This window comes from Hylobates moloch, unplaced genomic scaffold (genome assembly GCF_009828535.3).
Source record: "Hylobates moloch isolate HMO894 unplaced genomic scaffold, HMol_V3 SCAFFOLD_12, whole genome shotgun sequence".
NCBI classification, from domain to species: domain Eukaryota; kingdom Metazoa; phylum Chordata; class Mammalia; order Primates; family Hylobatidae; genus Hylobates; species Hylobates moloch.
In genome coordinates this window covers 40612181-40632573 of record NW_026652287.1, presented here as the reverse complement: position 1 = coordinate 40632573, position 20393 = coordinate 40612181, and the positions used below count along the sequence as shown (strand labels likewise).

At 52.1% G+C, this 20393-nt stretch overlaps 1 protein-coding gene and 1 long non-coding RNA gene across 9 annotated transcripts in view; both read right to left on the bottom strand.

Annotated features, from left to right (window-relative positions):
* Positions 1-9242: 9242 nt before the first annotated feature.
* Positions 9243-10891, bottom strand: LOC116478354 (uncharacterized). Its single transcript, XR_004250759.2, has 3 exons — positions 10610-10891; positions 10013-10149; positions 9243-9516 (listed from the first exon to the last, which is right to left on the bottom strand). It is a non-coding gene; the product is annotated as an uncharacterized LOC116478354 (long non-coding RNA).
* A 334-nt stretch (positions 10892-11225) lies between these two features.
* The window catches only part of PNPLA6 (patatin like phospholipase domain containing 6), a 27670-nt gene continuing 18502 nt past the window's right edge, over positions 11226-20393 (bottom strand). For 6 of the 8 annotated variants that reach the window (XM_032169468.2, XM_058425166.1, XM_032169467.2 and 3 more), the window contains 14 exons: positions 18973-19116; positions 18716-18779; positions 18265-18433; positions 17913-18095; positions 17621-17739; positions 17207-17363; positions 16406-16522; positions 16251-16320; positions 15691-15807; positions 13831-14132; positions 12232-12348; positions 11889-11985; positions 11683-11792; positions 11226-11506 (listed from right to left, as the gene is read on the bottom strand). In XM_032169468.2, coding sequence (XP_032025359.1) covers positions 11432-11506; positions 11683-11792; positions 11889-11985; positions 12232-12348; positions 13831-14132; positions 15691-15807; positions 16251-16320; positions 16406-16522; positions 17207-17363; positions 17621-17739; positions 17913-18095; positions 18265-18433; positions 18716-18779; positions 18973-19116 — 1841 coding nt within the window. In that variant the 3' untranslated portion in view covers positions 11226-11431. The remainder of the gene's footprint in view (positions 11507-11682; positions 11793-11888; positions 11986-12231; positions 12349-13830; positions 14133-15690; positions 15808-16250; positions 16321-16405; positions 16523-17206; positions 17364-17620; positions 17740-17912; positions 18096-18264; positions 18434-18715; positions 18780-18972; positions 19117-20393) is intronic. The other 2 variants (XM_032169469.2, XM_032169465.2) reach the window with 1 other exon arrangement.

Here is a 20393-nt window from a genome sequence, read left to right as displayed (position 1 = left end):
ACAGGACTGGGGCAGTGGCTTGTCAGTAATCCCAGCGCTTTGAGAGACTGAGGCTGGAGAATCGTCCAGTTTGAGACCAGCCTGGGCAACTCTGAAATAAACCAAACACACAAATTCGAGGTAACATAAAGAAATCCTCACAGATGCACGTGAAGATTCGTACATAAAGATATTCATCCCCTGGCCGGGCGCAGTGGCTCATGCCTGTAATCCCAGCACTTTGGGAGGCCGAGGCGGTGGATCACCTGAGGTTGGGAGTTCGAGCCAGCCTGGCCAACATGGAGAAACCCCGTCTCTACTAAAAATACAAAATTAACCAGGCGTGGTGGCGCATGCCTGTAATCCCAGCTACTCAGGAGGCTGAGGCAGGAGAATTGCTTGAACCTGGGAGACGGAGGTTGCAGTGAGCTGAGATTGTGCCATTGCACTCCAGCAACAAGAGCGAAATTCCATCTCAAAAAAAAAAAAAAAAGATATTCATCCAGGTTTCATTCATAACAATGAAATGTCAGAAACAACCATGATCACAGGATTAAGTTACTTGATAAATATAACCATAACCCCCCCACCTCAAAACAGTGGCTGGTATACAATAAGTGTTCAATAAACACGAACAATGCTTGATATTCTGCCTAATTGATGTGAAAAATATTTCCCCCCAGACTGTTGCTGTGCCTGTCTTCTGTTGTGTTTTATTTTCTGTTTTGTTTTTGTTATTGTTTTTTTGAGACAGAGTCTTGCTCTGTCACCCAGGCTGGAGTGCAGTAGTGCGATCTCGACTCACTGCAACCTCCACCTCCCGGGTTCAAGCGATTCTCCTGCCTCAGCCTCCCAAGTAGCTGGGACTAATTTTTGTATTTTTAGTAGAGACGGGGTTTTGCCATGTTGACCAGGTTGGTCTTGAACTCCTGACCTCAGGTAATCCGCCTGCCTCAGCCTCCCAGGGTGCTGGGATTACGGGAGTGAGCCACCATGCCCAGCCTTGTGTCATTTTAAAGAAATATTTAGGCCAGGCGCAGTGGCTCAAGCCTGTGATCCCAACACTCTGGGAGGCGGAGGTGGGCCAGCCACTTGAGCCCAGGAGTTCAACACCAGCCTCGGCAGAATAATGAGACCCTGTCTCTATTTTTGTAAAATAAAAAAAAATAATAAAATTTAAAAAGAGCCAGGCAAAGGTGGCTTATGCCCATAACCCTAGCACCTTGAAAGGACAAGGCAGGCAGATTGCTGGGGCCTACGAGTTTGAAACCAGCCTAGGCAACATAGGGAGACCTCACCTCTACTAAAAATAAAAAAATTAGCGAGGCATGGTGCTACATGCCCTGTAGTCCCAGCTGCTTGGGAGGCTGAGGTGGGAGGATCACTTGAGCCCGGGAGGCAGAGGCTGCAGTGAGCTGAGATAGTGCCACTGCGCTGCAGCCTGGGTGACAGGATGAGACCCTGTCTCAAAAATAAATAAATAAATAAAACAAAAAGAAATATTTAACAATTTCAAAACAAGATCATTTCTGGGGGCTTTAAAAATTATCAAAATAAATTTTAAAATCATCACAATAATGCGATCTCATTTTTTTTTTTTTGAGACGGAGTCTCACTCTGTTGCCCAGGCTGGAGTGTAGTGGCGCGATCTTGGCTCACTGCAAGCTCCGCCTCCCAGGTTCACGCCATTCTCTTGGCTCAGCTGGGACTACAGGCGAGTAGCTGGGACTATAGGCGCCCGCCACCACGCCCGGCTAATTTTTTGTATTTTTATTGGAGATGGGGTTTCACCGTATTAGTCAGGATGGTCCGGATCTCCCGACCTTGTGATCCGCCGGCCTCGGCCTCCCAAAGTGCTGGGATTACAGGTGTGAGCCACCGCGCCCCGCCGCAATCTCATTGTTAAAGTGTCAAACAGTAGAAAAGTAAAAATATTGAAATTCTCCCCCTTAAATTCCCACCCTGATATTTCTTCCCAAGGAACTATCCTCCCAGTGCATCCTATGCATGTACAAACCTGTGTGTCTTTGATGGTCTTGGACGTAAATGTGATCATACTGTACACAATCTTCTGTGACTCTTTTTTTCCACGGAGTAGAGTACCTAGGAATTTTTTTTATGTCAATAGCTATAAGTCTGTTTCATTCTCGTTAATGACTTAAGAGCGTTCCCATAATGTACTGTGCCCTAATTTGTTAAACTATGCCTCTATTGTCAGTCACTGACACTGTTTTCCAATTTTCACTTTTACAAGCAAAGGCATCATTGCAGAAAAATGCTGTGATGAACACACGTCTTTAGACATGTACATTTATAGAGGATCGATTGTTGGATGAAACCCGGCTAGGTAAAAAGTTATGCGCTTTAAATTTTTTGTTTGTTGGGAGGCCGAGGCGGGCGGATCACAAGGTCAGGAGACCGAGACCATCCTGGTTAACATGGTGAAACCCCGTCTCTACTTAAAATACAAAAAATTAGCCGGGCGTGGTGGCGGGCGCCTGTAGTCCCAGCTAGTTGGGAGGCTGAGGCAGGAGAATGGCGTGAACCCGGGAGGTGGAGCTTGCAGTGAGCCGAGATCACGCCACTGCACTCCAGCCTGGGCGACAGAGCAAGACTCTTGTCTCAAAAAAAAAAAATTTGTTGTTTCACGACAGTCAAATTCCCTTCCCCCTAAAATCTCCATAATTGACAGTTTCCCAGCCCAACACTGTGAAGATGTTTCTTATTCACCCAACTTTCAGTGTGACTGGATTTGTTAATATTTTTAGCATTTGCCAAATTAAGAAGTGAAAACTGGCCGGGCGCAGTGGCTCGCACCTGTAATCCCAGCACTTTGGGAAGCCAAGGCAGGAGGATTGCTTGAGCCCAGGAGTTCGAGGCCAGCCTGGGCAACAAAGTGAGACCGCCCCCCCTGCCCCGCCGCCACCATCTCACTTTGAAAAAATAAAACAAATTAGTCGGGTGTGGTGACAGGGGCCTGTAGTCTCAGCTGCTGGGGAGGCTGAGGTGGGAGGATTGCTTGAGCCCAGGAGGTCGAGGCTGCTGTGAGATATGATTGCCCAATAGCACTCCAGCCTGGGCGACAGAGCGGTACCCATTCTCAAAAACAGCAACAACAAAAACACCAAAAAGATAAAAAAGGAAATAATAATACTACCTATATCAAAGGGCTAAAAATTAAGTTATTTGATAAATACAACCCCCCCAAACAATGGCTGGTATATATAATAGTAAGTGTTCAATAAACATGAACAAAGCTCGATCATCTGCCTAATTTATGTGACAAATATTTCCTTCCAGGCTGTTGGCTTTGTTTGTCTCCTGTCTTTGTTAAGCGTGTTTTCATGTCATCAAACACCCTCATCTTTTCTTTCAAGGCACTGACTTGCAATAAAAGCAAATCTAGGACATTTAAATTGATTGCAGAATAAAAAACTGACTCTGGGCCGGGCACTGGCGCTCACGCCTGTAATCCCATTGCTTTAGGAGGCCGAGGTGGGCAGATCACCTGAGGTCAGGAGTTCAAGACCAGCCTGGCCAATATGGTGAAACCCCGTCTCTACTAAAAATACAAAAATTAGCCGGGCGTGGTGGCGGGCGCCTGTAATCCCAGCTACTCAGGAGACTGAGACAGGAGAATCGCTTGAACCCGGGAGGCAGAGGTTGCAGTGAGCCGAGATCAAACCACTGCACACCAGCCTGGGCGACAGAGTGAGACTTCGTTTCAAAAAACAAAACAGAACAAAACAAAACAAAAGAAAGGAAATTGGGGAAAGAAAAGAGAGTATTAGCAGTGTTCACATCCAGGCGGTGGAATTCCTGTGACCTTTTCTTTTTTTACACTCTGCTTTCCATGAACATATATTTCCAAATGAACACATATTACCTTTATGTTTATGTTGCATTTGTTTTTTAAATTTGTTCTAAGCACACAAGTAATAATTTGTTTGTGGGTTTGTTTGAGATGGAGTCTCGCTCTGTTGTCCAGGCTGGAGTGCAATGGTGCAATCTCAGATCACTGCAACCTCCACCTCCTGGGTTCAAGCGATTCTCCTGCCTCAGCCTCCCGAGTAGCCGGGATTACAGGCGTCCGCCACCACGCCCTGCTAAATTTTTTGTATTTTTAGTAGAGATGAGGTTTCGTCTTGTTGGCCAGGCTGGTCTCGAACCCCTGACCTCAAGTGATCCGCCTGCCTCAGCCTCCTAAAGTGCTGGGATTACAGGCGTGAGCCACTGCAGCTGGCGGAAGCACACAAGTAATGATTTTATAATGAGAACAGTACTCTCTCCCCTCCCCTCCTTTCCAATAAATGTTAATTCTAAAGGAAAAAAAAAAAAAAAAAAAAAAAAAAAGCAAGAAGTCAGCCCACAGCTACTCGGTGCTTAATCTTCCCCTAGTCAGCAAAGCTCCACCCCGGAGCCAGACGCCTGAACGCCATAGCCGGATCGCCCCCTGGTGGCAGAAGCCGGTCCAGGTAGGTGTGTGCGTTGAGTTTCCTCCTGCAAGGAGCTCTGTTTTGTTTTATCTTATTTTTATTTTATTATTAATTTTTTTTGAGACAGTGTCTTGCTCTGTCACCCAGGCTGGAGCGCAGTGGCACGATCTTAGCTCACTGCAACCTCTGCCTCCTGGGTTCAAGGGATTCTCCCGCCTCAGCCTCCCGAGTAGCTGGGATTACAGGCGTGCACCACCACGCCTGGCTAATTTTTGTATTTTTAGTAGAGATGGGGTTTCACCATGTTGGCCAGGCTGGTCTCAAACTCCTGACCTCAGGTGATCCACCTGCCTTGGCCTCCCAAAGTGTGGGATTACAGGCGTGAGCCACAGCACTTGGCCTATTTTATTTTATTATTAATGTATTATTCTTTATTAGAGACTGGGGTCTCACTATGTTACCCAGGCTGGTTTCAAACTCCTGACATCAACCGAACTTCCCACTTTGGCCTCCCAAAGTGCTGGGATTACAGGTGTGAGCCACCGCACCCAGCCTGTTTCCTTTTATTTAAATCACAGGTCAGGTGTGGTGGCTCACGCCTGTAATCCCAGCAGTTTGGGAGGCCAAAGTGGGAGGATCGTCTGAGGTCAGGAGTTCGAGAGCAGCCTCACCAACATGGAGAAACCCTGTCTCTACTAAAAATACAAAATTAGCCAAGTGTGGTGACGCACGCCTGTAATCCCTGCTACTCGGGAGGCTGAGGCAGGAGAATCACTTGAACTCCAGAGGCGGAGGTTGCGGTGAGCCGAGACGGAGGTTGCGGTGAGCCGAGATCACGCCATTGCACTCAAATCTGGGCAACAAGAGCAAAACTCCATCTCAAAAACATAAAAATAAAAATAAATTACAAAGCAACCCATTGGGACTAAAATTAGGTAGAATACACAGGTGACAAATTTGAGAATGGGGGAAGGGAAGCCCAAGGTCTGCTGAGTAGCAATTGCCAATCTGCAAATCTAGGACCCTGAGTTTTTTTCCTTTCCGGCAATAAAGAAGGAAAGGAAAACTCCCTGTTTTTTACTTTTTTTGTTTTTATTTTTGTGTCAGAGATAGGGTCTTGTTCTGTCACCCAGGCTGGAGCATAATGATGTGGTAATAGCTTACTGCAGCCTCAAACTCCTGGGCTCAAGCGATCCTCCTGCCTTAGCCTCCCAAAGTGCTGGGATTACAGGTGTGAGCTGCCCTGCCCAGCCTCTTTTTTTTTTTTTAATTTGTTTATTTATTTTTTGAGATAGAGGCTTACTCTGTTGCCCAGGCTGGAGCACAGTGGCATGATCTCGGCTCATTGTAATCTCTGCCTCCCAGGTTCAAGCAATTCTCGTTCCTCAGCCTTGCAAGAAGCTGAGATTACAGGCGTGCACCACCACACCCAGCTAATTTTTGTATTTTTAGTACAGAAGGGGTTTCACCATGTTGGCCAGGCTGGTCTCCAACTCCTGGCCTCAAGTGACCTACCTGCCTTGGCCTCCCAAAGTACTGAGATTACAGGCATGAGCCACTGTGCCTGGCCTAAACTTATTATTAATATTATTATTTTTATAAAAGGTTTTACTCTGGCCAGGCTCGGTGGCTCACGCCTGTAATCTCAGCACTTTGGGAGGCCGAGGCAGGCGGATCACCTGCAGAATTGCTTGAACCGGAGGCGGAGGTTGCGCAAACGGATCACCCATTGCACTCACCTGGCAAAACAAAACCCTCAAAAAAAAAAAAGGTTTTACTCCGTTGCCCAGGCTGGAGTGCAGTGGTGCAATTATAGCTCACTGCAGTCTCTAACTCCTGGGCTCAAGCGATCCTCTAACTTCAGCCTCCCAAGTAGCTGGGACTACAGAAGTGCACCATAACACTCAGCTACTTTTAATATTTTTCATAGAGTCAGAGTCTTGCTATGTCACCCAGGCTGGTCTTGAAGCCCTGGCCTCAAGTGGTCCTCCTGCCTTGGCCTCCCAAAGTGTTGGGATTACAGCTATGAGTCACTGCACTGGGGCTGGGAGGCCGAAAGATGTCCTACAGCCTGACCAGGTTGGTTCTTCCCTGTCCAACCTCTACACGGCCATTTCCAGAGACTGGGCAACAAACACACCAAGAGTCTGGGTGTGGTGGCTCATGCCTGTCATCCCAACATTTTGGGAGGCCAAGGCAGGCAGATTTCTTGAGGTCAGGAGTTCAAGATCAGCCTGGCCAACATGGCAAAACCGCATCTCTACTAAGAATTAAAAAGAAAATTAGCTGGGCATGGTGGCATGCGCTGTAATCTCAGCTATTCAGGAGGCTGAGGTGGGAGAATCACTTGAGCCCAGGAGGTAGAGGTTGCAGTAAGGCGAGATCACACCGCTGCACTCCAGCCTGGGCGACAGAGAGAGACTCTGTCAAAGAAAGAAAGAAAAAGGGGCTTGGGGAGAGAGAGAGAGAGACCAAGAAAACACTCGTGAATTTGACTCTATCAGTCTCTTGGGTCCATACCTTGTGTCCAGCTCCTGTGGACTGCAGGACAGGGCCCCTGACCCTGAACCCAGGTCCTCACTGGAACCTCAAAATTTCTTGGCACTAGCTGAGTCTCAAGCTCTGGAACCAGAGAGGGGTAGCCTAGAGAGTCCAGGAAGGTCCAGTCGAGGCTCATTTCCAACTCTGTTAGTCAATAGTTTGTTTTTTGTTTGTTTTTATTTTAATTTTTTGAGACAGGGTCTCACGCTATTGCCCAGGCTGGAGTGCAGTGGCATGATCATGGCTCACTGCAGCCTAGACCTCCCTTGGCTGAAGTGATCCTCCTACCTCAGCCTCCCTAGGATCTGGGATTTCAGGCTCACACCACCATGCCTGGCTAATTTTTTGTATTTCTGATAGAGATGGGGTTTTGCCATGTTGCCCAGGCTGATGTCGAACTACTGAGCTCAAGCAATCCGCCCGCCTCGGCCTCTCAAAGCGCTTGGATTACAGGCGTGAGCTACTGCGGCCCAGCCTGTTGATCATTAGTGATGATCACCAAATATTTCCAATGCTCTCTCTTCTGGGCACATGGTAGGGCTGTTTTTTCCTGGCCACTTACAGTTGGGTAGGACCATGTGACTTTTTCTGGCCAATGAGCAGTGAGATAAAAGTATTGCATCATTTCTGGACCAGAGTATTTAATGATGGGTATGAGGCTTTCCAGAGATGCCTTTCCTCAGTCACAGTGACCCAAAACATTCCAGATAGTGACTACTTTTGTTTTAGAGACAGTCTCACTCTGTCACCCAGGCTGGAGTGCAGTGGTGAAATCATAGCTCACTGCAGCCTCAAATTCTTGGGCTCAAGCGATTCTCCTGCTTCGACCTCGCAAATAGCTGAGACTACAGGTGCATGCCACTATGCTCAGCTAATTTGAAAAAGTTTTTTAGAGATGAGGTCTTGCTCTGTTTCCCAGGCTGGTCTCAAACTCTTGGGCTCAAGCAATCCTCCTGCCTCAGCCTCCCAAGTAGCTGGGACTATAGGCATGAGCCACTGCACCCAGCTCAGAAATTACTTTTGTATCATTTTTGCCCCCCAAGACTTGGGTGTTATTTGTTACAGCGGCATAACCTGACTTGTCCTGACTGATCCATTACACCATCCACATCATGGCAGCTGAGTCTAGCCAAGGGCTTCTATGTTAATTTGCTAGGATTTGCTGTCACAAAGTTACACAGATGGGGTGACTTCAGCAACAAAAACCTATTGTCGGCCAGGTGCGGTGGCTCGCGCCTGTAATCCCAGCAGTTTGGGAGGCTGAGGCAGTTGGATTGCTTGAGCCCAAGAGTTCAAGACCAGCCTGGGTAATATGGCAACACTTTGTCTCTATCAAAAATACAAAAATTAAGCCAGGTGTGGTGGCATGTGCCTGTGGTCCCAGCTACCGGGGAGGCTGAGGTGGGAGGATGTTTTAAGCCTGGGAGTGGTTGCAGTGAGCTGAGATGGCACCATTGCACTCTAGGGTGGGCAACAGAGCCAGACCATACCTCAAAACAAAAAAAAAACGAGAGAGAGAGAGAGAGTGGGAGTTATCTCAGGGATCTTTGCTTCGTCTTTGGAGCTTGATGTCATTCAGCATTTACTGAGCACCTACCATGAGCCAGGTGCTGCTCTATGCAAGGTTCTTCCAGTGATGGAACTTATATTTAAGTGCGTCTTGCAGAGACAGACGAGAAACAAGTAAGAAAGTGAGGCCTGATGTGGTGACTCACGCCTGTAATCCCAGCACTTTGGGTGGCCAAGGCAGAAGGATCAATTGAACCCTGGAATTTGAGAAGAGCCTGGACAACCTAGTGAGACCCTTGTCTCTACAAAAAAAAAATTTTTAAATTAGCCAGGTGTGGTGGTGCTTGCCTGTAGTCCCAGCTACTTGGCAGGCTGAGGTGGGAGCATCACTTGAGCCTGGGAGGTTGAGGCTGCAGTGAGCTATGACTGCACCACTGCACTCCAGCCTGGACAACAGAGCGAGATAAAAAAAAAAAAAAAAAAAAAGTTAATTAAAAACTTTAGGCCGGCTGTGGTGGCTTGCACCTGTAATCCCAGCACTTTGGGAGGCTGAGGCAGGCAGATCACCTGAGGTCAACAGTTAGAGACCAGCCTGGCCAACATGGTGAAACCCCATCTCTATTAAAAATACAAAAATTAGCCAGGTGTGGTGACGGGTGTCTGTAATCCCAGCTACTTGGGAGGCTGAGGCAGGAGAATAGCTTGAACCTGGGAGGCAGAGGCACCACTGCACTCCAGCCTGGACAACAGAGTGAAACTCTGTCTCAAAAAAAAAAAAAAAAGAAAAACAAAAAACACTTTATACCTGTAATCCCATCACTTTGGGAGGCCAAGACAGGCAGATCGCTTGAGCCCAGAAGTTTGAGACCAGCCTGGACAACATGGTGAGACCCCCATCTCTACAAAAAATAAAACAAATCAAAACAAAACTACCTGGGTGTGGTGACTCACGCCTGTAGTCCCAGCTACTCAGGAGGTTGAGGTGGGAGGATCACTTGAGCTACGGAGGTCAAAGCTGCAGTAAGCCGTGATCGCATCACCGCACTCCAGCCTGGGTGACAGAGTGGGATCTTGTCTCAAAGTAGTAATAATAATAATAATAACAATAATAATAATAATAATAAACAACTAAAACAATAAAAACAAGTGAAGCAACTGTGACTAATGAAGTGCTTTAAAGGCAAGGAGACAGGGGCCAACGGGAACAGGGAAGTTACTGTACACAGTCTGAAGAGGTGACAATTGAGGACAGGCTTAATCAGCTACACAGGGAGTAAAAAGCCCAATTCTGTGTATTGAGCCAGGAATCTATGGGGAACTTGGGGAATAGAATGAAGGTTGGTACAACTGGAGCCTCGTGAGCCAGGATGGAAGGGGAGCCAGTTAAGATGCAGACACCAGTAGGTGCCAAACTATGGACTGAACTGTCCCCTAAATGTCCCCTTCCACCATCAAAACCCAGAGATCTGGAGGGCACAGGGATATCGGGGGAGCTTGGAGGGAAAGACACAGAGGGGGCGTCAGTAGCACCTCGGACAGCACCATACCTGTCCATGGTGCTGACAGCTCGAGGCACTGACAGTCAGTGGGAATGTAAAACGGTGCAGCCGCTATGGAAAAGTTTGGCGTTTCCTCAATGCAACGCAGAATCTCCATATAACCCAACAATTCCACTCCCAGGCATCTAGCCAAGGAAATCAAAAGCAGGGATCCAGATAGTTGTACACCTGTGTTCACAGCAGCATGAGTCACCATAGCCAAAAAGTGGAAGCAACTCAAGTGTCCAACAGATGAACCCATAAACACAACGTGGTCCATCCACACAATGGAATGTTATTGTCATAAAAAAGAAAACCATTCTGACCGGTCAAGGAGACTCACGCCTGTAATCCTAGCACTTTGGGAGGCCAAGGTGGGCAGATCACTTCAGCTCAGGAGTTCAAGACCAGCCTGGGCATCCCGTCTCTACTAAAAATACAAAAATTAAGGCCAGATGTGGTGGCACATGCTTGTATTCCCAGCACTTTAGAAGGCTGAAACAGGTGGATGGCTTGAGGTCAGGAGTTTTAGACCAGCCTGGCCAACATGGTGAAACCTCATCTCTACAAAAAATACAAAAATTAGCCAGGCATGGTGGTGCTCACCTGTGGCCCCAGCTACTTGGAAGGCTGAGGCATGAGAATCGCTTGAATCCAGGAGCTGGAGGCTGCAATAAGCTGAGATCGCATCACTACACTCCAGCCTAGGTGGAGAGAGAGACACTGTCTCAAAAATTAAAACAAAAAACAAAACAAAACAAAAAAACCCCACAAAATCTAGCTGGGTGTGGTGGCGAGGGCCTGTAATCCCAGCTACTCAGGAGGCTGAGGCAGGAGAATCGCTTGAACCTGGGAGGTGGAGGTTGCAGTGAGCAGAGATCATGCCACTGCACTCCAGCCTGGGTGACAGAGTGAGACTCTGTCTCAAAAAAAAAAAAAAGAGAGAGAGAAAAATAAATAAATAGAGGGGTGCCACATCGGGCCCCCAAGAGCACCTGTGAGCCCGGGAGGGTGGCATGGAATGTTTGGCCCTGTGGTCTGGAGTCAGCACTGGCTTCTGAGGAGCCAGAGAAGGGGCAGAGTGGGGACAAGCACCTAGTGGGGCTCCATGTGGATTCTAGAAAGGCACTCCCTGTGGGGTGCAAGCACCAGGTGGTGTCAGACCCCAGCCCCAGCCATCCTGAGCACAGAAGGTGGGTCCCCAACCCGAAGACGACAGGAGTCCATTTCCAAGAGGTGAGTTTATTGGGGGAGGGGACTGGTCAAGTGATCAGTGCAACACTGCATCCCCGCTCAGGGCAGGTCAGTCCAGTGTGTGGGCCCCGGGGGTCACAGGCATAGCAGCAGGAGGGGGAGTGAGCTACTCCCACGGGGCCACCCCCAGCCCAGTCAGGGGTGGGGGGAAGGGGGTGACCCCTGTCGAGGTCCTCAGGCATCTGTGGCTGAGCCGGGCGGCTCCTGGGGGAGACAGCGTCGTTGCCGGAGAATCGACTTCTCCTCCTCCTGCAAGGATAGGTCACACACACGTCACCCAGCACGGGACACTGATGCGTCACTGTGCACATGTCAGCCAGCACCCAGCACACACAGGATCTCAAATACGCCCCCCTGCTCCCCCGCCTGACACTACTCATGACCCTCTGGGGGGTGTGAGGGGACCCTGGGCCACCCACTCTCACCATCTCGGAGGCAGTGCTGGGGCTTGCGCCCTCGGGGGACCCCCCTTCGTCCCTCGAGCAGTCGGGTCCGGCGTCCTCCTCATACTCTGTCAGACAATCTGACTCTTCTCCTGGAATCAGGAAGCAGGGCACGGGTGAGGGGATCGGGGCTGGCCTGCCATCTCCAGCCACTCCCCTCCCTCTTGGGGGTCTCCTGGGCCCCTCACCGTCAGCACAGCCATCAGAGACATAGCTCGTGGGGGGCTCAATCCGGGACACAATCTCTGCCAAGTCGGTGAAGCCAGAGCTTGGGAAGGCAAGCACCTGTGGGGTGACACTGGTGAGGCTCTTGGGGGGGCCCACAGTCTTGGGGCCCCTGGGGGGCCCAGTGGTGCCTTGGGGGCTCAGAGGAGATCCTAGGGTGGGAACTCTCTGAAGTCAGCAGAGGTCTGAGAGCTCAGCAAAACCCAGGGATATGTGGGGTGATCTGAGATTTGGGGGAGACTTTAAGGGGGCTTGGGTTCTGGAATCAGTGGAGTCAGAGTGGCCCCAGGGGCATCACAGGCTTACGTCTGCACGGCGGCTCTCATTAAGGTCTGTAGACCGCCGGTCTGTGAGCATTTTCTCAATGACATTGCCACGGCTCCAGCCTCCAAACACCGCCTTCCCGTACTGGTAGCCCACATCCTGTGGGAAGTGAGGGGCTGGGTCCGTGTCTGCAACCCTGCTTTGCTTGTCCCCGCTCTGTCTGCCCATTCTCTGGCCCCTCAAAAGCCTGATGCTCTGGGGGAGCTGCATTTGAGACTAAACCTATTTCAGAGTCAGCTGCACATAGCACACTCGCCTACACATCCCGTCCTGCCCTTGACAGACATTACCAATCAATCTCTCCATGTTCTTTCCCACACAGCCCCATGCAGGGTGCTGGGTAGCAAATAACATAAGGTGGTGATGTGTGAGCTTATTTTGAAGTCTGCAAACAGGCAGTACATCTGTGGATGTCGCCATCTCCCAAGCCCACAGGAAACATCTTGAATTTCTCATGGCATGCTATCCCAGTGAGCCCACAAGGGACATCACACATCTCTTCTCAGACTCAGGGCTTCTGGGCTGCAGCTACTGATCAATTTCTTTCTTTCTTTTTAAAAAAAAAAATTATTATTTTTATCTTTTTTTAAATTAATATTATTTTTTGAGACAGAGTCTCACTCTGTCACCCGGGCTGGAGTGCAACGGCACAATCTTGGCTCACTGCAACCACTGCCTCCCAGGTTAAGCAATTTCTCCTGCTGCAGCCTCTCAAGTAGCTGGGACTGTAGGCATGCGCCACCACACCCGGCTAATTTTTGTATATTTAGTAGAGATGAGGTTTCACCATGTTGACCAGGCTGGTCTTGAACTCCTGACTTCAAGTGATCTGCCCACCTTGGCCTCCCAAAATGCTGGGATTAAATGCATGAGCCACCATGCCTGGCCCTTTCTTTTTCTTAGAGACAGAGTTCTGCTGTGTCACCCAGGCTGGAGTGCACTGACGCAATCATAGCTCACTGCAGCTTCAAAATCCTGGGCTCAAGCAATCCTCCCACCTCAGCCCTCCGAGTAGCTGGGGTGACAGGCATGCACAACCATATCCAGCTAATTTTAATTTTTAATCTTTGTAGAGATGGGGTTTTGCGATGTTGCCCAGGCTGGTCTTGAACTCCTGGTTTCAAGCAATCCTCTCACCTCAGCTTCCCAAGGTGCTGGGATTACAGGCATGAGCCGCCATGCCTGGCCCCCGATCAATTTCAATTGGCTTGGGCTATGGCACATTTTTCAGGGTCAGTGGCACATAACACACACACTGCTACCTCCCTCTCCTGGAACTGTGGCAACCATTTCTACTTCATCACTATTCTCATTCCCACCAATGCAGAAATGGCACTAGAAATCACTATACAGTGCTTCCGGGGGTACAGCTGGCCTATAAGGAGAAAGTTCTTACACAGCACATGCACAGCCACACCCCTACTACATCCCCTGCAGACATCACCAATTGATCACTGATCTGTTTTCCAGAGATTCCAGATGGGATTCCTGGATTCCTCCCCCTCATACCACTCTGGGCTTTAAGTAGCAAAGCTTAGCTGGACCACCTATGCAGGCACCACGCCACTCCTGCCCACTCACATAGATCTGGTCGAACTTCCCGAAGTCCATGGTCTTGAAGCAGTCGATGGGCGGGCGCAGGTACTCGCAGTAGGAGCTGGACTTGACAACCTCTAGCTGCCGCACGCAGGACACATAGGCCAGGCGGGACTGGATTTCGGCCATGTCTGGAACCTTTACCTTGTCCGCCCAGGGATTCAGCCGCTTCCACAGCAGCCACCAGCCGGACAGGCTGTCCCCGTAGGTGCTGAGGTCTGTCTCGTCCTGGCTCCCCACGTCGATGGCGATGACCGTTTTGGCACCCATGCTGCGGGCGATGTCCGCTGTGGGGCCGGGGTGGGGTCAGCAGGCTGCTCCCCTTGGGGGCCCGGGGCAGAGATGTTCAACCCAGTCCCACAGACGCCATCATGCAAATGATCATGCAAAAAAAAAAAAAAAAACCACCCACACATGCAAACATCATGCTGTCATGCACAGACGTGGAAATGATGCAACTGAAGTTAAGGAGGGGTGTCAGGTGTTGGGAGGTTTTGTTTTATTTTTTGAGACAGAGTCTCACTCTGTCACCCAGGCTGGAGTGCAATGGTGCGGTCCGGGCTCAGTGCAACCTCCACCTCCCAGGTTCAAGCAACCCTCTTGCCTCAGCCTCCCGAGTAGCTGGGATTAGAGGCATACACCACCATGCCCGGCTAATTTTTGTATTTTTAGTAGAAACCAGGTTTGACCATGTTGGCCAGGCTGGCCTTGAACTCCTGACCTCAAGTGATCCACCCACCTCAGCCTCCCAAAGTGCTGGGATTACAGGCGTGAGCCACTGTGCCCGGCTCAATAAAGCTTTATTTATACAATCAAACAGAGGGCAGGATTCAGCCTGTGGGCCATAGTTTGCCCACCCCTGGCCTACAAGATTGTGAGCATGTGTGCAGCTAGTGTACATGTCTATTCGTATATGCACACTTCTGGGGTGTGAAATTTTAAGTTGTGTACCTGCCCGCCTCTCACCTGCACCCATAAGGGTGGTAGGCATGGCTTAACTCGGTCAGAGGTGCCACATCCTATCTACGTGTGTGCACATCCCTGCATGTTTGAGGGAATGTGCAGGACAAATGGGACAGACTGGCATGCGTTGGCAAATGCCCCATTTCATTGACACACGTGTTCATCTGTGCACGTGCCTGTGTGTACACGTGTGTGTGAGCCCTACCTGCTCCTGAGAGAAAGCATGTGCGTATATAGCTGGTGTGCACATATATGAGTGTTGCATTCCACCTGCATGTCCCCTGATGTGCATGTGGATGTGTGCACCTGTCCCTCTTGTGTGTACATCCACTTGTGCTTAACACAGCACACCAGCAGGTAGATGTAGATTTCCTTCTTTTTTTTGAGACTGAGTCTTTCTCTGTCACCCAGGCTGGAGTGCAGTAGCACGATCTCAGCTCACTGCAACCTCCACCTCCCAGGTTCAAGTGATTTATCCGCCTCAGCCTCTTAAGTAGCTGGGATTACAGGCACACCCCACCAGCCTGGTTAATTTTTTTGTATTTTTAGCAGAGACAGGGTTTCACCATGTTGGCCAGGCGGGTCTCAAACTCCTGACCTCAGGTGATCCGCCCACCTCAGGCCTCCCAAAGTGCTGGGATTCCAGGCTGAGCCACCGCGCCCGGCCAGAATGTAGATTTCAACTGCACATGTCGCTGTCCACAGGCACATTCATGTATCATCTTGTGCACGTGACCACGTGTGCACATGTGTGTCTGCACCCCTGCATGGGCAGCTTGGGCATGTGTTCCCTCATTGAGCCTGTCTGTGTGTGCCCATGCGTGTGCATGCGTGTGGTGCGGGAGGTGCTTCCGTGTGCGGGTGGTGCGGGCAGCCACTTGCCTGGCAGATTGTTGATGTAGCCGCCATCCATGAGTAGGTGCCCGTCCTTGGGGTCGCACAGCGGGGGCAGGTAGCCCGACAGCGTCATGCTGGCGCGCACATACCGCCACAGGGAGCCTGCGCGGTGGGACACACAGACACAAACACGCACAGACACGCTCAGACACGCCGGAGGCCCGGCCAGCCCCGCAGGCTCGCTGACCTGGGACGTTGTTAACGTAGCACCCATCCACCAGCAGGTGCCCATCCTTGGGGTCGCACAGTGGGGGCAGGTAGGGGCAGTAGGAGGCGCTGGCCCGGACGTAACGCCACACACAGCCTGTGGGGATGGCGTGAGGGGGGTAAGGCGTCCGACGAGTCTCCCTGCTCCCCTCCCCGGAGGACGGACGTACCTGGGGCCTCCAGGGCATTAGTGGGTGGCGGTTAGTGGTCGGCGATCGGGCCAGGGTGGACGGTCACTCGTGTTAACAACGTCCCAGACGCTCAGCGGCCCTCCCGGAAGCATCCCCCCAACCCCACGTGGCATCAGCGGTTGCTGCGGGCTGGGCGGGGACACCCACCATCTTTGTGGACTCGCATGGCTGAGGCGGTGATATCTGTGGTCACGTTGAAGTAAGGCAGCCACAGGTCCTGCGGGGACAGGGATCGAGGTGGGGGAGGAGCAGGGGGCTCCTCTGGGGAGGGGTAGGCAGGGCAGGGGATGAGGTGGGCCTACCTCAATCTGCTTATCTTGGAAGACCCGGTGGATGCTGCGGTTAAAGGCAGACCCAGTGAACATGGAGGTGACTGGGTACGTGAGGTCCAACACAGGTTCCAGCACCGAAGTCATGCTCTAGGGACAAGGGGGCCAGACAGGGTCAAATAGGAGTTACCTGGGGTCACAGATAAGGTTCACCAATAGGAGGTGAGCAAGCAGCACTTAGGGGCCAGGTGCAGCGGCTCACGCTGGTAATCCCAGCACTTTGGAGGCTAAGGCGGGCAGATCACTTGAGGCCAGGAGTTCAAAAGCAGCCTAGCCGACATGGTGAAACCCCATCTCTACTAAAATACAAAACAATTTTCTGGGCTGGTGGGGCGTGCCTGTAATCCCAGCTACTCAGGAGGCTAAGGCGGATAAATCATTTGAACCTGGGAGGTGGAGGTTGCAGTGAGCCGAGATTGCACCACTGCACTCCAGCCTAGGCGACAGAGCAAGACTCAGTCTCAAAAAAAAAAAAAAAAAAAAAGGAGCACTTAGGGATGATGTGGTCACCCAAGGCCATTCACAAGGTGGTCACCAAAGGCCCTGGGTGCTCTTGTTGGGGGTTATGGGTTAGGGTCAGTAGACAGGAGGTCCCAAAGTGGTTACCCAGAGTCCTAGAAGCATATCTATAAAAGTCCGGACAGCTGGGGTTCACAGATTCAATCAGGAAGGGTCACCCTGACCCTGGAGGTTCCCCCATGGGATCAGGTTAGGGTGGAGCCACGGGTTTTATGGCACTCCTGGGGTGCTGCAACCCCTCCTCGCAACACACACCTTGGCCCACTCCCGGGCCCGCTGCTTCGTGCGGCTGGCGCTGCGCTCCTCCGCGTACAGCGCTCCGATGAAAGAGCCAATGGACGTGCCGCCCACCAGGTCCACGGGGACCCCCGCCTCCTCTAATGCCTTTAGTACTCCGATGTGCGAGCAGCCCCTGCCGGGAAAATGGGCCCCAGTGACCCGCTAGGCCCCACCTGCAGGAACTCCCCTGCTCCTACCTCCTCCCACCTCCCCCACTGCTAAGGAACAAAGGACCCGCCCCTACCCACGGGGTCTCTCCCGGGGAGGAAGTCCACCTTCGGACACCCAGACCCCGCCCCCAGAAGCAAGCCCCACCCCCCCGTGTCTCCCAGGAAGCTCCACCCTCGGACACCCAGGCCCCGCCCCCCAGGAGCAAGCCCCGCCCCTCACCTGGCCCCGCCCCCGCCCAGCACAAGGGCAATGGTGTTCCCTGTGAGCACCCTCGCCAAGCGGGAGAAGTCGCTGTGCCGGTCCGCGCGCCTGGAGAAAACCTTCTCGTAGAGCTCATGCTGGGATGGGGGAGATAGCCGCGACCCAGGAGCATGAGGGCGGGGTCCGGCGGATCCCCCAGGGGCACCCTGACCTTCGAGCTTGTCCGCAGCTCTCCCAGACCCCGCCCCAATCTCCCAAGCCACGCCCATTAGCCACGCCCCTGGAAGGTGGGGGCCCGCGCGCTCCTCACCAGTTTGGCAGGGCTGCGGCGCGAGAAGAGGCGGCGCGGACAGCGCAGGTGCAGGTGCCCCGAGCACCAGCTGCGCATGTTGAGCCACTCCACAGTGCGCGTGGGGCCCGCGCCCTCCTCTCGGTGGAGCAGGACGAGCTGCTTAAGGGCGCGCACAGCCGTGTTCTCCAACATCTGCTCCAGCTGCGGAAGACGGCCGGTGGAGGTCACCAGCCGCCCCACCACCACCTGGCCACACCTGAGTCCCTGATCGCCTACCCCCACGGCGAGGCTGCACGTGGCCTGGTGCAGGCACGGGACAGCAAGGGACGGGGCCCGAGGTGGGTGAGATCAGGGAGCACGGCCTTCCAACCTGGCCGAGGGTGGGCTCCTGGTCCCCCAGGCCCACGATGAGGATGCAGTCGGCCTGTCGCAGGCAGCGCACGGTCCAGGGTGTCAGCGAGGTGTCCGTCTGGTAGAGTACGATACGGTGTGCATCCTCCTGCTGGGCCAGCCACCCTGACAGCCGGAACTCTTGGATGCTAGGGTGGGATGGGGGCAGCGTCATCCTGGGGTTGGCCTGGGATCAGTGTGCTCCCCGAGACTACATAGCTCCGTTGCTGGGAGGAACTTAGACACCCAAACCCCCACCATGGAAGTCCGTGCCCCGGTGGGCAGATTCACACCACTGCGAATCTCCCCATTGACCTATGGGTAGGACGCATGCTCCGTGGTTGGAAGCCGAGAACTTGAACGCAGGTCTGAAAGAATTTGAGGCTCCAAGCCCACCCACCACCCTCCCCACTCCCTTCTGCAACACACACCTGTCCAGTGCGGAGGCCCCCAGGCGTGCCCGGATGATGTCACTGTTAAGGAGTAGCGTCGGACCTAGGGGTAGGTAGGGAAGGGAGGCTGGGAACCATGGTCCACAGGGCTGGGGCCTAACTCAGAAAAGAATATCCATTACCCCGCCCCTGTGGCCCTGTTCCCCTCCACCCTTCAAATGACCTACCCGAACATCTCTCACTCACTAATGTCCCACCCACTGCCAGCCCCCACCCATGACCCTCACCCCACTGACCGATGGCCTGCAGGGCGTGCTGCAGCTCCAGCGTGAAGGCCACCATGGGGACCTCAGCACACACGGGCAAGACTGCCACAGTTGCCAGGTTGCTGGCTGGGTTGGTGAGTTCTGAGTGTGGGGGCACACCCAGCCCAGAGCCTGCTGAGAACCCAATGGATGAGATTTGTGGTTCGAACCTGTGTCTGGAGAGATGAACCCTCCTCCTCCTCTTCTTCCTCTTCCTCCTTATCTGAAATTTCTGCTCCTCTGCTCGCAGACTGCAGTCCCCAGCTGCCCAAAGTCTTGACTCTACCATACTGAAAGCCATGGCTCTGGTCCTGGACCCTCAGCCTCAACTACTATCCCCTCTTTTGTTAAAACATGGCCATCCACCCTCCACTTTGGGCCCTGATCACCTCAGTGGGATCCATTACACAACTCTACAACCATTCAGATTCACTGTGCTTGGGAGATCAATTGGCCAGTGCCCCTGCCCCATTCTGGCCTTGGTTCCTCTGTCTAATGGGGGACCTGAACATAAAACAAGGCAGAAATAAAGCTATTTTTAGCCTAGCCAACATGGAGAAACACCGCTCTACTAAAAATACAAAACAATTATCCAGGCGTGGTGGCATACACCTGTAATCCCAGCTACTTGGGAGGCTGAGGCAGGAGAATCACTTGAACCCGGGAGGCAGAGGTTGCAGTGAGCCGAGATCGTGCCACTGCACTCCAGCCTGGGCTACAGAGCGAGGCCCTGCTTAAAAAGAAAATAAAAGACAAAGACAAGACAAGAAAAGAAAAGCTACTTTTGACCCATCTGTTGCTTCCCAGCTTCTCCACTACCAGCCTAGACCAGCTGTCAACCCCCATATCTTGCCTAGACCTCTTGTTGCCTCCTTATTGGTGGAATCCTTCCTCCCCTATAACGATCTAAATAAGCTCAAATGCCTGTAGACAGCCCCTAGCCCCTATGTGACTTATCCCCCCACCCCCACCACCTCTCCCCTTGATCACTTTCCTCCTCAGTGCTTCGAAACCACCACCAGCCTCCTGTGCAGCACCCCTGGTTTCTCTTTCATGTCTGGCCCCATCTCATTTGTCAAGTCTCAGCTCACTGTCCTTAGAAAAGCCTCTTTCTCCCTCCCTCCCTCCCTCCATCAGCCACACGCCATCATGACCCTCTTTTGTCTTCTAGGTAGTGTATTCTCTATCTGTAATTTCTTTCCTTCTTTTTTTTTTGAGATGGAATTTCACTCTTGTTGCCCAGGCTGGAGTGCAACGGCGCAGGCTCGGCTCACTGCAACCTCTACCTCCCAGGTTCAAGCGATTCTCCTGCCTCAGCCGTCCAAGTAGCTGGGATTACAGGCACCCGCCACACACCCGACTAATTTTTGTACTTTTAGTAGAGATGAGTTTCACCACGTTGGCCAGGCTGG